This window comes from Leguminivora glycinivorella, chromosome 17 (genome assembly GCF_023078275.1).
Source record: "Leguminivora glycinivorella isolate SPB_JAAS2020 chromosome 17, LegGlyc_1.1, whole genome shotgun sequence".
Taxonomy (NCBI): Eukaryota; Metazoa; Arthropoda; class Insecta; order Lepidoptera; family Tortricidae; genus Leguminivora; species Leguminivora glycinivorella.
In genome coordinates, this window is record NC_062987.1 from 19,493,564 (window position 1) to 19,509,798 (window position 16,235).

The window sequence follows — 16,235 nt, forward strand, 5'->3', positions numbered from 1 at the left end:
GGTTGCAAACAAGCATACGGTCCGCCTGATGGAAAGCGGTCACCGTAAACTAATGGACGCCTGCAACTCACGGGGTGACGTTCCCGACCCATTAGAAACTTGTACACTAATTTTTGCTGTGTACTTTTTAGGGTTCCGTAGTCAACTATTAGGAACACTTATAGTCTCGCCATGTCTGTCTGTCCGTCCGTCCGCGGATAATCTCAGTAACCGTTAGCACTAGAAAGCTGAAATTTGGTACCAATATGTATATCAGTCACGCCAACAAAGTGCAAAAATAAAAAATGGAAAAAAAAATGTTTTATTAGGGCCCCCTACATGTAAAGTGGGGACCGATTTTTTTTTCATTTCAACCCCGACGTGTGATATATTGTTGGATAGGTATTTAAAAAATCCTGATAGGTTCAGGAGTTTTTGAGAAAAATACGGAAAACTACGGAACCCTACACTGAGCGTGGCCCGACACGCTCTTGGCCGGTTTTTCTAAGGAGAGTTCGGGGGATTTTTATTTATGCAAAACTATGTATCTGCATAAGAATAATTAATATGCTTTTTGCATCTCTCGCTGGTCTAACTGTAGCGATGTATATAATACTTATTGTATAAATTTAATGTCATGTCACATGTGAAAGTAACTTTTGTAACAGAGTGAATTACAATATAAAGATATAAATATCATTGGATTTTGTATTATTTATCCATTTTTCTTCTCTTTAAATTTAATGCGACATAAGCACGTTCAAGATCGCAATGATGTGTAAAATAAAACAAAATTAAAAATCACAGTCTTTATTTTACAGATTTTTACATAATTTCACAATAGTGAAGTTTACTATATAACTAAGACAAGTTAAGTTTATTAATATAATAACTAGGTCAAGCGTAGAATTTCAATGCAAAATTATTTAAAAAAGGCATATGTGTACTTATGGGATTGTGACATATTGCGTAATAGTTATTGGTTTATGCGTTTTTGATAACACATTTTGAATTACTGTTCTACAGTACACTAAGTAAAATCTTTAAAAATTAAAAACTTATTTACCATGTTGGCCATGGCCTACAGAAGATACTTTTAAATGAACCTAAGTACATTTTAATAGAGTACTATTTGTGTGTTACATAAAATTATTCAAAAACGCAAGGATAATTGCCAGTACCAAAGAGGATCGAGTATTATAGAGAGTTACTGTCAAAGTAAAATGTGTAATCACAGTGTATGCACTGCAATCTGCAATCTCTTGACACAGGCTTAAAACTTTTGAACCTCAGTTTTGACAATTTGGCCCATATTCTTAGCTTGATATGTGTTAAAATGTCAAATATTAATATTAGCGCCATCTAGCTGAGCGTACCCCATAGGTGTAATGCCATCTTTGCCACCGTACCTTTTTCTGTATGGTACTGAGGTACGTTTTTTTCTTAGACTATCTGTCTATACGGAGTTATATACAATATATATGTCTTTGCCAGTACTAAATGAACGTTGTATAAATGGTAATTCATTTTAACATGACGTGTCCAGTTACTGAGAGAAGAGAGTAATAAAAAGAATATGTAAAAATGATCTCTATCGATAGGTAAAGAGAATTCATTTTTAGTATAAAGTGGCTAGTTATTGGGCACTGGCCAGTAACTGGCAATAAAAGACATACGTAACTCCGTGTAGACGGATACAATCTAAGAAAAAAACGTACCTCAAATCCATGGGGAAAAAGGTACGGTGGCCTAGATGGCGTTACACCTTTGGGGAACGCTCGGCTAGATGGCGCTAATATTAATATTTGACATTTTCACGCATTAAGAGGGCTTTCGTGTTAAAAATAGTGAAATCGCAACCGAGCGCTCGATCATACCGTGTGTGGTATCAAATTAAAGGGCTTTGCGAGTAGTTTATAAATACATATCACATTATAGGACTTTTTCTACTTGGTCTAACAAAATATGAGAAAATGTCCAAAAGTGGTAATAATTGTACCGGTGAAGGCTCGTTTTCAAAAAATTGGCAAAAATCAATAATAGCAATTTATAATCACTAAGGCATAACAGCAATTTAAGTAAACGTTGCAGATTAATTTAGTACAAAACTTACTTCGATGTGATGTAGATTTTCAAAGAAATTGTCACTTAATTTTAGGTAATTTCTGAAAAAATTTAATTCGCCTTAGGCTAGTTTACTCTTTTTCAAAAACTTAAAATAAAAATCTAGTCTGAAATGATTGTGGTACAGGATATACGAATTATAAATTTACCCGTTTTAATATTCAAAATTGTCCAAATTTTACAAATAAGATCGACTGATTCAGCTCTATACGTGCGTTTTTCTAAACGTGCATTAGAGAAAAATTCATAATTAATTTAGTGAGTTAGTTTTCAAAAATCCAGTCTTATAAAAATCAAGATAATAAGATGCTCTAACTGGAACTTGAATTAAATAAATCCATTGGATAACGGAAAGTGTAGTATTTCACCGACTAAAACTATCAATTTTACATTCTTTTGACGTTTTTTTTGAAAGCAGCCTTAAGTTAACAATATGGGCCAAATTGTCAAAAACCTGTGTCGAGATATGGCAGGCCATGCACTGTGATTACACATTTTACTTTGACAGTAACTCTCTAATACTCGATCCTCTTTGCTGGCAATTCACTTACTTAGGTTTCCAAAGTTACAGTAAAAAAAACGTGGTAAATGTTTAGGTTTTCGTGTGTGACCTTGCGTGCAACGCTAGTCCTATCCTCGATAGGCATCGTCGACCGCATTCGGGGCATATGAAGTCGCCTGCCGGCTTCTTGGCTGCGGCAGGTTGTATCGCGGCTTCAGGGGCTTTCTTGGCTGTACTGGGAGGGTTTCTAGATGATAATATTGATAATGATGGGATGAGTAGGTACTAAATCCATACTTAATATTATAAATGGGAAAGTGTGCGTGTCTGTTTGTTTGTCCGTCTTTCACGGCAAAACGGAGCGAGGAATCGATGTGATTTTTTAGGTGGAGATAGTTGAAGGGATGGATAGTGACATAGGCTAATTTTTGTCTCTTTATAACGCGAGCGAAGCCGCGGGCAAAAGCTAGTTCCTAATACAATTTTGCACGGCCTTTAACTCTGCGTCTATCGCATAAAACAACCGTGGGCATAAAACTCTTAATTTTCTACCACAAGACACACACTGAAAGTCATCGCTAAGTATTTTATCCATATTAATATTATAAATAGGGAAGTCTGTGTGTCTGTTTGTTTGTCCGTTTTTCACGGCAAAACGGAGCGACGAATTGACGTGATTTTTTTAAGCGGAGATAGTTGAAAGGGATGGAGAGTCACATAGGCTACATTTTGTCTCTAACTCGATACTAAAAACTACAATAATAAAAGCAAGTTTAGTTTAAACATCTAATAATCAACGTGTTACAAGTAACTTTAATGCAATGGAAATTTAAAACTATATACACATTTCAATGTATTTTACGTACCTACATAATAGTAATTACCTATACTATACCTACACCTAAAGTACATATACTTTAATATCTATTAAAGCTAGATAGTCGGCATTTGTACAATGTCAGGTTAAAGAAAGAAAATGTAATTATTAATAACAAAAACACGATGAATCGAAATTAGGGTTTTCGTAAAAACAATAATAAAAGTAGATGTTTATTTCTTTTCAAGCGAAGAATTGGGAACTCTACATACTTTTCCCTAAACAATGTTTGATTTTAAACAATGTACGCACAATTCTAAGAACAATGTTCAAATGAGAAGATATAATTACAATAATACGATTATCAAATCGAATAACAAGCAAAACGTCATAAGTAGTAAGCTAAAATATGTATCTTATACTATTAAACGAGCAATTCTTGTATATTTATTTATTTATTTATTTATTTATATATACCGACGATCTCGGAAACCGCTCTAACGATTTCGCTGAAATTTGTTTTGTGGGGGTTTTCGGGGGTGAAAAATCGATCTAGCGTAGCCTTAGATCCCGGAAAACGCGAATTTTCGAGTTTTCTTGAGTTTTTCTTTCGCATTTGTAAACGTAAAATATGGTCCTTAATTTCGCCGCGCGCGCATCGATTCCGCGTAGCTCAGTCGCACGAGGTCGGTCTAATGTACGCAGATAGATCGTAGGTGTCAGGGTTTCGAATCCCGGCCAGAAATTAAGTTTTTGTTTTTTGTCTTTTTTTTTGTTTTTGTATTTATAAGAGTTTTTTTTTATCTAAAGACGTGATATATTAAAATAGAACCGAGCGAAGCTCGGTCGCCCAGATATTGTATACATTATACCAGTATTAGCACAAAGGAATAAGGGAAGATTTGTAACTCCATACATCAGTAAATGCGAGTTATTTGTATAGGCATAGTTATAGTGACATCTAGCGACAATCACGAGTCAACTAGCGTAAATTATCAGTACTGCTACTTGTCAATAGATATCCCGACGAACGAAGAGTCTAATGCTCACCAATTTTTAGCTAATATTACAATAGTATTAATCAGTATTCTGTTTTCAATTCCTTCTGCTTGTATATAAAATAAGTTGTAAACAGTTCTAATATAATTTTTTTGGCAAACGAGACACTATTGACACCTAGTATCGAGTAGTGGTACTGATAATTCACGCCATTTGACGCGTGATTGTCGCTAGATGTCACTATAACTTGCCTATACAAATATCTCGCATTTACTTATTCCTCCATGACAGAGGTAAAAACATAGTGGGTTAGTACATTTCCCTACAGTTAAGTTGGTTATTGGTTAACTTGTCTCTTTATCTTGAAAAGTGTGATGATCATGTAGCATGCAAGGACTCTTTGGGGTCAATAAAGTTATTCTTCAAGCATGGATAGAAGATATCGCGTCAGCAAGGGATAACTGAAAATATTCGATGGGTCCATAACCTAGTAACTAAATATATTTACTTAGATATTAATCCTTGGTTAAAAGACTTAAAAGGGTACCTTTTCGCCATTACTTACGTGATTTAAACTCAGTACAGATGTAGTGTGAAATGTATTTTTAGGGAAACTCACGAACGTGAGCATTCGCGCTTATATTTTAAAAAAAATGTCGCTTTTGTCTAGTGAATGTAACGGCCCGATACACTATGACTGGTAGGTTATCGATATGCACCCAAAAGCGGTATCCACACGATATAAAACCGATCAAAATGGCGAATTTCTGATGTCCTGTCTTGTCTAAGACGAAAGACATTCACGTCTACTTTTTTTTTAATTTACCGCCTTTGTCACTGACAGAAATGGTTTAACAGACTATAATTATGAGTATTATGACAGGGGTAGGTTCATTGATATTCACCCAAAAGTCGTGTCCTTTATATCAGCCCATTGCTTCATCACGCCGCCGAGTATGAACTCTGTGACGGCCCAGCCACGACAGCGGCGGCCATACATTAAAGCGAGACACAGCGATGGGACTTTTCATTCGCACGTATGCTGGCTGCCGCTCACCGCTGTCGCGCTTAGACCAATGTCGTGGCTGGGCCGTGAGCGACGGCGGAGTGCGGCCCAGAGCGGCTTGTCAACCGATGACGTCACGCGATATAAAACCGCTCGAAAAGGCGAGATATTCTAATTGTCTATGGGATTAAACCTCCGCGCCAACATTTTTAAATTTGCCGCTTTTGTCCAGTGACGGTAACGGTTTGATACACTAGAACTGTGACTGGTAGGTAGTAATATATTTCACCCAAGAGCTGTCTCCATTAATTAAATCGATCAAAAATGCGGCAAATGCTAATCGTCTATGGGACTAAACCTTCGCGCCTTTCTTTAGCTTTTTTCTACTGGCAAAAATGGCTTAACAGACTATAACTAAGACTGGTAGGTTATCAATATTCACCCAAAAGCCGTGTCGTCTATATCAGCCCGTTGCCTCAGCACGCCGCCGAGGATGAACTCCGTGGACACCAGGGTCGCGCCGCGCCGGCGCAGCGCCGGCCACAGCGCCTTGTCGGCCGCCGACGTCACGCAGACCCAGTGCGGCGCGGAGGCCTGCCACACGCCGCCGGAGCATTCCACTATCACTGCGGATACAGATAGGAATAATATAACACTGGGCTTCTTAAAAAATCCACGGACCTCTTTGCGTAATGCCCTCGTGCACGCTCGTATAGGGCGTGCAGCGTGCATGTCACACGATCCTGTCCCGAGTCGACGCTGCATGCCGCTAGATAGTATAAAATAAATAAATATTATCATTCTTACACAAATTGACCGAGTCCCACAGTAAGCTCAAAACCGGCCAAGAGCGTGTCGGGCCACGCTCAGTGTAGGGTTCCGTAGTTTTTCGTATTTTTCTCAAAAACTACTGAACCTATCAAGTTCAAAACAATTTTCCTAGAAAGTCTTTATAAAGTTCTACTTTTGTGATTTTTTTCATATTTTTTAAACATATGGTTCAAAAGTTAGAGGGGGAGGACGCACTTTTTTTTCCTTTAGGGGTGATTATTTCCAAAAGTATTAATATTATCAAAAAACGATCTTAGTAAACCCTTATTCATTTTTAAATACCTATCCAACAATATGTCACACGTTGGGGTTGGAATGAAAAAAAATATCAGCCCCCACTTTACATGTAGGGGGGGTACCCTAATAAAACATATTTTTCCACTTTTTATTTTTGCACTTTGTTGGCGTGATTAATATACATATTGGTACCAAATTTCAGTTTTCTAGTGCTTACGGTTACTGAGATTATCCGCGGACGGACGGACAGACAGACATGGCGAAACTATAAGGGTTCCGAGTTGACTACGGAACCCTAAAAATGGCTCGTGTTGTGGGTAAGTATGCACGCTCGTCCGCCCCACCGAACGCTCCGCACCGATCGTCCACTCAGGCCTTACGGCTCAGCCGCGACATTGGTCTAAGCGCGGCAGCGGTAAGCGGTGGCCATACATTGGAGCGAGACACGGCGATGGGACTTTTCATTCGCACATATGGCTGCCGATCACCGCTGCCGCGCGTAGACCGATGTCGTGGCCGGACCGTTAAGCATCAGTAACAGGTATCTCGGAACTTCGCAAAAGATAACAGAACTACTGTCAATAAGAGTTACCAAAGCATATCTAAGGTAGCGTTCCCACTTAAGCGTCGCGTGTCTCGGGGCGCACAACGGATTACATTCAGGCGGCGTGGCGCGGACGTCCGTTCCGCGCCTCAGGACATGCGTCTCTTAAGTGTGGCCGGTCCCTAAGTTTAGTACTTCATACGGAAAAGTGCGTCTGGCCATCACATTTAGCCGGTTTAAACAATGATCGGTGTTTATTGAGAGTTCATACGTCTACTAAATTACTAATCGTGAGTAGCAAATACAAAAAGTAATATGAACTCGCAAAGACACCCGTGATAATTGGGTAGGTATAATGTTTTTTTGAAGATACGCAAATAATATATTTTTCTGATAGAATACTTTATAACGATCACGGAAAGGTGGCTCTTTTATTTTTAATTCGTATTATTTATTAATTATCTTCTTTTAAGTGACCGAAATGAGGTTTGTGAAATTTAATGGCAGATGAGGTGACAATACCTTTGCGCGTTCAGAATAATTATATGAAATTAGAAAAAAAACACCAATCTTATACTATTAAACGAGCAATTCTTGTATATTTATTTATATATACCGACGATCTCGGAAACCGCTCTGACGATTTCGCTGAAATTTGTTATGCGGGGGTTTTCGGGGTGAAAAATCGATCTAGCGTAGTCTTAGATCCCGGAAAACGCGAATTTTCGAGTTTTCATGAGTTTTTCTTTCGCGTTTGTAAACGTAAAATATGGTCCTTATTTTCGCCGCGCGCGCATCGATTCCGCTTAGCTCAGTCGTACGAGGTCGGTCTAATGTACGCAGATAGATCGTAGGTGTCAGGGTTTCGAATCCCGGCCAGAAATTAAGTTTTTGTTTTTTGTCTTTTTTTTGTTTTTGTATTTATAAGAGTTTTTTATCTAAAGACGTGATATATTAAAATAGAACCGAGCGAATCTCGGTCGCCCAGATATTGACAATTAAGTGACACCGACAGTTAAGATAGCTTTTTTTCTAATTTCATATTATTTCGAATTACTCACGTTTCATCTCTTGCGCCGTTGGTAAAACGCTCGGCGTGGCAGATAGATGGTATCCTTCAAGGAAGTTCCTTCTGCTCTTTAAAGTCTTTTCTAGACTGAACTGGAACCTCCTCTCCGCTTGCGAGTCCTTTATTAGGAACTGCCATGGGTCTGGAAAGAAAATATTACTTTGGTTAAAATTAGTGATTTGCACAGCTCCTCGGTACCGAAGATAAGGACGGCGTTACCGTTTTTCAAATCGCTTACAGTCATGCATTTAAGGTTTAAGATACAGTGTCACTTAAGATAGAGTGTCACTTAAGCCACGTATCACTTACCAACGATGGTGTTGGTGTCAACACTCACAGCAGCACAAGCTTGAACCCACTCAGGGCCGACTTTAGGCCTCCCGAGGACGACCGTGCACAGCAACTTGAGTGTTCTCTTTATTTGAGACACTACTAATGACACAGCTCACATAGCGTCACTTAAGGCACAGCGTCACTTAAGACAGAGTCACTTAAGACACAGTGTCACGTAAGACACAGTGTCACTTATCTCGGGTAAAACTTACCAACGATGGTGTCGGTGTCAGCAGAAGCTTGAACCCACTCAGGGCCGACGATAAGCCTCCAGAGGCCGACCGCACACAGCAACTTGAATGTTCTCTTTATTTAAAACACTTTACTAAAGAAACAGCGTCACTAAAGACACCGCTTCACTTAAGACACAGGACACTGTCTTCTGTCGTCTGTCGTAAGTGACAACTTGGCTGTCTTAAGTAACGCTGTATCGTAAGTGACAACTTGGCTGTCTTAAGTAACGCTGTATCGTAAGTGACAACTTAGCTGTCTCAAGTGACGCTGTATCGTAAGTGACAACTTGGCTCTCTTAAGTGACACTGTATCGTAAGTGACAACTATCTTAAGTGACGCAGTATCGTAAGTGAACTTAGTGTTACTCAAGTCAGGTAAGACTTACCAACGATGGTGTTAGTGTCGGCACAGGCTTGAACCCACTCAGGGCCGACGATAGGCCTCCCAAGACCGACCGCGCACAGCAACTTGAATGTTCTCTTTATCTGAAGCGTCACTAGGACCGTGCACGACATTACGTCTCTTAACTATTACTGCTCCTGGAATAGGCTAGTTTCCTACTAGTCAAATCAGCTTCTTTTTATGAACTGTCAAAACGATTTGTTAGTATGGAATTACTATGAAATACTGAGGAGTGACGTCACGGTCAATTCATTTACTTTGTATCTTTCTCTTTGACTTATTAAATAGACATTATGTTTAAAAATAACTACTGTCCATATTTTTCTTCTAATTATGTGGTGCTTTATTTCGTGCACTGCATTAAATATTTTATTTTAAGTATAGGAAACTAGCCTATTTTTAAAATGGTAATATTTATAAAGGTAAGTCAAGTAAGATAGTAAAATAGTAATAAAGACGTTTATTCAAAAAGTTTGAACAATTGAAACGGAAAGTGGCTCAGTCTGTGTCTCCTATCCAACGGTTTTCAGACATGTTTGGTAAACATTTTTAGATTAAAGTTGTTATAATGTAACCATGAATCTACTTTTACAGCTATTCCAGTAACTCGTTTGGCGGTTACATTGTCCCATAGTTCTCTTTTAAAATGTTCAGATGAAAAAAAGTTGCATGTGGCGGTTTAGTACTTTCAAGCTCGTCTATATCGAATTATGAACTTCGAACAACTTCAACAGTGCAACAAAATTAAACCAATAGATATAACTTACCTAATTTTTCAAGCTTACTCCTCACATCGTCATTAGAAAATGCCGTGAACAAAACATAATGCCTCTCCGCCCTTACCGGCGTCGATTGTACTGATGTACTAGCCGTACATTCCTTAGAATTTGGCAAAGACCTCGTTCTTTTTGGACTTGGTACTTCCAACTCATTCACCGCTGGTCTTTTCAAATTCTTCGGCGATTCTGTACTAGACTCTGAAGATAGATAGACAGTACTGTTTTCATGTTTGGCAGTTTCTTTAGATTTCTGTCGTGAGCTTCGTCTTACTTCGGTTTCTGGGGTTTTTTCGTTTTTGGATGTGTTTTTTGGGTTATCTTTTTTGTCTTTGCTTCTTGTACTTCTGGTTTTTGAATCGCTTCTGTTTTTAGAATCATTTCTTATGGGCTTTGAATTGCTTCTTGATTTAGAGTTACTTCTTGAGTGTGAATCACTTTTAGATTTAGATTCACTTCTTGATTTGGATTTTTCCTCTTTGCTTTTTGATTCCTTCTGTTCTTCACCCTTTGATTTCTCGCCTTTACCATTATCTTTTTTATTTCTTGTACTTCGGGTACTCCTAACCTTTATATCGACTACTAGCAAGCAAATTAAGTTCAGCCGCATACGCCGTTAGGAGAATCAGGCAACTGACTAATGTTGAGACCCAGCTCTTAAGAACTACTTAAAAAAAACATTGATGTTAAAGGCTTATTACAGAGTCGAGGACTATTTGACAGACAAACATGCATGGCCCGAACCAGAAACTACAAAAAACGAATAGCAATTAAAATAATTGTATTATGTATAGAGGACACAGTTCAGATAAGAAAGCACATCAAATATTTTATATTTTATGTTGTGTAGGTAAATTACATATTTAATGATATTGAGATTCATATTATCTTTTTCTACTGTGACAATTTGATATGTTTTCTCTGAAGAAGAACGACGTATTATTAAGCAATAATATAATTTATTGAAATTAATTTCCATAGAGTACCTAGTCTGTTCATATTCTTTGATGAATACTTTTGCATGTTAAATTGTATCTTGTTATTTAATGCATGTTAATTATAAGATGTAATGTTTTGAAAAGAAGTTGCCCGCCGAGTTTCTTGCCGGTCCCATAGTGGATACCCCCCACCCAACTGAGGGGGGACTGAAATCTTCTCGAGGCTGAGGCGTAGGGTTAGAGCCGGCGTAGCTTTATTTGACGTTCATATGCGCATTGTAATATGCCTACTTGAAAAATAAATATTTCATTTTCATTTTTTCATTTACTTCTACCTTTACTGTCACTTAACTCTTCAATTGGTTTGTCCTTTTTCTTATTTTCATTCCGTGAATGTGGCCTTTTTGCTGGCTCGTCTGATAATCGTTTAGACTGCTCATCTTCCTTTTCTTTCCCTTTCTTTTTCTCAGTTTTGTTCTTTAAACGTGATATATTTTCACTTACAATATCTGCATCAATATTATCATCGCTATCAACTATAACAATACTCTTTAGAATACTTTTGCTGTTTCTATTTATTTCGTCAGATTCTCGAACTTTAAGTGTAGGCTTACGAACTCGCGTGATAACTCTAGAAGGCAGTTCTTCGAGTTTTTTAGAAAGATCCCGTTTAGCATTTACTTTGGCTTTCCGCTTCTTCCCAAAAGTGATTCCCGAGTCTTGATCAGAAACTTCGTCCGTTTCAGTGTCACTGGAAGACTCTGTAATAGAATTATGCTTTAAAGTTACACTAGTTTTTATTTCCTGGCTATCCGGAAGATCAATATTCATTATTTTAAGAGTTTGGGGTGTTTTAAGTACAACATTTGAAATTGATTTTTCGTTGAGAGATATATTAATTTTAGAATCACTACCTCCACTGTCAGATTTTTTGAGTGGCGAAACTTCACTTTCAATGTGCCTAAATCTATCGCCCATTTCATACCCTTCTACAGAACAAGGCACCAATTCATCATCACCTTTTTCTTTCTGATTTGATGAATTTGGTTTAATGGAGTCCGTTGAGGGTTCTCCTTGGGTGCAGAGATCATTAAATAAATCCTGCGTGGCTGCGTAATAGTTAGGATCATCATCGTCGTCGGCATTCGCTACAACAACTTTCGGAGTTGGCGCTTTCGTGGGAGTTTTCTTAGATTTTAAAGGAGTTCGGAAAGGAACTTTAAAAGGACTAATCATTTCTTCAGAATAAACCTCCTCATTAGGTTTTTCAATTTCTGCTTCGTCAGTAATAATTTGAGTTGGCAGTTCTTCAAAATTTTCTTCCTTTGAGTCATCTGTTATTATTTGCGTGGGCAACTCTTCAAAACTGAGTCCTTTACTAGGACCATCAGTTTGGTCTTTCGTTTTATTTATCTCTGCTTCTATTACGTCATCCCCGATTATTTGTGTAGCCATATCTTCAAAATCTATTTCCGGGCTCCCGCTAGCATTTGCTCCTTTAACTTCCTTTTTCACGATGTCGTCTTCATCTTCACAATCTGTGAGGTCCTCATCAACATTGCTAACAATTTTTTGAGTCGGCAGCATTTTTATATCCTCAACAAGTTTTTGAGTTGGCAGAACACCAAGGTCACTATTTATATTTTCAGTATTTGAGTCAGCTATAATTTTTTGGGTTGGTAACATGTCAATATCAGTTGACAATTTCTGATTTGGCAAGATATCCATATCTTCACAATCAGTTGAACTGCCGGACTCTCGTCTGATTTTATTCAAGCTTACTTCAATCTTTTCTATCCTTTCTATCGGTGGGGATATGTTGCCAGTAATCGGCTGGGACTCAAAACAGTCATGAAATGATTGTGTATTCAATTCTTCAAACGCGATTTCTTCATCAGAGTCATCTTTATTTTTAGATGATTTTTCAACACTTTTGTTAATACTCTCAGATTTCTGTTCAACCATAACTGGTTGCTTTTCTACAACAAAAGCTTGTGTTTCTGCATTGAATATATTGTCCGAACTATTCACGTTTTCTTTATTTGCTGATATTAAATCGACTTTTAAATCTTCTTGGTCATCTATTTTGCATACTTCAGGTAATTTATCTGGTATTGGAGCCTGTGTGTCACAATTGTGTATAGTGTCAGGTACAACCTGCGTGTCTAGAGCGTGGATGTCAGGAGCTTGCTGTGTCTCTTGCATGTGAATGTCCAAGACAGGTGGCTGCGTTTCCATACAATGTATGGAAGGCGGAGCTACTTGCGTGTTCGCAGTGTAAATAGAGTCTGTACTATCATTTGCTTGGACAGGTTGTTGCGTATCCATTTCATGGATATTATCATTGCTCTCTTCAATAATTTTATTTGATTTGTTTGAAGCTGTGGAGTCATTAAAAGAGCTTCCAGAATCATCTAATTGGAAATTAAATGAGTCTGATTTTCTGGCGGATGCCCAGTAAGCATTGTCTATAGTTTTACTGCCCATAGGTTGGATAGCCACAGTTTTATTAGACGGTTTTATAAATTTGTTCATGGGGCTCTTAAACTCAGATGATTTTTTGGGTTGTGATGACATTATAAAGGAGTCATCCTGAAAACAAGAAAAACCAGAATTTATCGTAATTTATAGAAACTATAATATATAGCCAGTCCAGAAAATCTGTCACTAATCACATCAAAGGTGCAATAATCAAATTTTCTGTGGGATCAAATTCACACCTACATTTCTTTCTAGTGACGGAAATGGCTTGACAGACTATATAATAATTATATGTTCTTATATTTTTAAATAATAAAAAAAAAAACTGCCTCACCATATCACTGACTTCAGGTGATTCTGGCACCAACACTGGAGCGCCTAACCTAGACATCTGTTTAGGTACGGGTGCCGGGGTACATGGCAGGTCTATTGCCTGTGTCATCGGCAAGTCATTGTCATCTTGAAGCAGCCTAAACATGCCGAATATAGCCCCAAACTGAACCATGTCGCCATTTTTAAGCGGATAGGGTATGTATGGCTGCAATGTTTTCTAAAAAAAAAAAAAAATTGACAGAGTATTAAAAAACAAAGAATTGAATACACCAACCGGTCCAGTCGGTTTTACGACTGGTCTGCACAATCGGTAGTAACCCTGCCTGCTGAGCCGCTGTCCCAGGAATTCCGGTAAGGGCAGGGGCGGCTCACTCCGCGATTCCATCGCCGCGCTACAAGTACATGCGGGCGGCCGCGAGTTCGCGGCCTAATCAGGGGTGGCTCGCATTCTCACGGAACGCTCATTCGCACTTTCTATTGTTACTATACGTCGCGAGTTTTTTAAAGGTTCTTAAAATGCGATATCCACGTGTGGAATGGCTAATAACGTTTAGTTAAACAAACATTATGAATAAAATAGGACAATCTTACACAGACCTACTATATGTCATTTATGGCCCACGGAAACGGTTCAATCAGGCTTGTGACGTTGGGATTTAAACAAAAATATATAAATACTCTATATACCTAGAAAGTACCCAAGACTTGAATATAATAGCATAACATTTTATCTGAGTATTAATTTTTTTAATACATAGGCAACCCTAGCGTCGGACGCTGCGCACGTGCGGCTCGTTTCTTTGTAATAATTTTGTAGGTATTTAAAAAGGCGGCATTTCGTGAACTTCAAAGCAGTGGGCCTTCTGTACTTGTACTATTATATATTCTGTGGTAAGGGCCATTTATTTGTGTGATGAATACAGATATTTGTTCCTGAGTCATGGATGTTTTCTAAGTATATAAGTATGTATTTATCTATTTAAGTATGTATATCGTCTCTTAGCACCCATAGTACAAGCTTTACTTAGTTTGGGGCTAAGTTGATCTGTGTAAGGTGTCCCCAATTTATTTATTTTTATTGACTATAGCTATGATGGCTATTACTTATTATCTATGTCTAACTACAAAGCTCGATATCAAGCTGATATTGTCATTATAAATATGGTAATAATTTTTATACTTGTTTAGTACTTAATATAAGAGTGTCTCGCCGTTAAACTTTGGTTTGGCGAAATTGTAGCAGTAAGCATGTTTGTTTAAAAAAAAATAGTATAGCCAAATTTTTTATCAAGCAAAAATATTTGGGATCAATATTTAACTCATGCAGGGTTCAAGTCCAGCCTGAAATCATGGTCATTTAAAAAAGCTAAATTTTGTCTCATGAAGTGTTGTGCTAAATTTTGAAAGAATGACACCTTTGCACCCTACAACTTATAAGTAATCTAATATATATGAGAGACCCCAATGGAAAGAGCTAGAAAAGGGCTTAGCCTAGGGTAGATTAAGACATATACTCAATTTTTTTAATGAAATAGGAGTAAAAAAAAAATCACTGCCGCCCATGAACACCTGAAACACCACAGGTGTTAGATGTCTGTTGCCAGCCTTTAAGATGGGTGTACCCTCTTTTCTTGAAGGTTCGAAGGTCATCTAATTCAGAAAAAGGGGCATAATCGATAGATAGAGTCCTAACAACAGTCCGTACTACAAACTGCAAAATAATATGTATTAAAGCAAAGACTAATAATATGTATTAAGGACATTGTACAGCAATCAATACTTACACCTTGGACTTTAGTTTTATTGGATGAATCCAAGTCCATGAGCATGATGTCACTCAAGCTTAGGACATTAATCACGGCATGTTTGTTGCCTGGATATTGACTGCAAAGGAAAACATCAATTTAGAACATTAGCTGAGTCCACACAGAGCGAGAAACTTTACAAGGCTTGCAAGCAATCATTCAGTGTACACCACAGATTTGCCTTTGGCTAGTCTGTGGTCAAGAGTAAGCCCATTCATAATTTAAAAAAAAAATCCATTGGCCGAGCAACCTGGCACAACCAAAGATTTGTAGAATACTAACCATATATTTAAGTTATTTATTATTTTGCAATTGCATACTAACAACAATGATCTCAGTTGGTCCTTTAAAAAAAGCAAAACTACATTGAATATTTGCCATTTGTGCACATTGCCTCATGACATGCCTCACCCTGTGTGGATACAGCTATTCATTTTAATTTTCAGACAAGAAGTTAATTTAAGAGTTAAACGCATAATAATAACAGCAGTATGACAGTGAAAGCCGAGAATAAAAAGAAAAAAATAATAATAAAGACATTTATTCAAAAATTTGAACACAGGTACATTATAAAAGTACACAGGCATGCTTAAAAACTAATTGAAAAGGTAAGTGCCTATAAGTTCCTGTTTAATGATGAACTAATTGAGCGGACTGTAATTTAATAAAATATCTTTAAGACGAAATTGACAAAGATAACTCGAAATTTTAGAGATTTAAACAAACACTTACTGGGGAAAAAACAGTGCATATGTCACATACCTTTTTAGCATGAGGTTCCAGTGGGTTGGTTTCAGCTCGCTTACCATCAGCCTTGGTATGCAA

The 16,235-nt window shown here is 37.7% G+C and overlaps 1 protein-coding gene across 1 annotated transcript; it reads right to left on the minus strand.

Annotated features, from left to right (window-relative positions):
• Nucleotides 1-2,620: 2,620 nt before the first annotated feature.
• Nucleotides 2,621-15,479, minus strand: LOC125235627 (the record flags this gene model as incomplete). Its single annotated transcript, XM_048142224.1, has 8 exons — nt 2,621-2,852; nt 5,870-6,053; nt 8,101-8,250; nt 9,061-9,202; nt 9,921-10,054; nt 11,121-13,383; nt 13,607-13,822; nt 15,390-15,479. Coding segments are annotated over 8 exons (3,336 nt in total), but the record flags the coding sequence as incomplete, so codon positions are not given.
• Nucleotides 15,480-16,235: the final 756 nt, after the last annotated feature.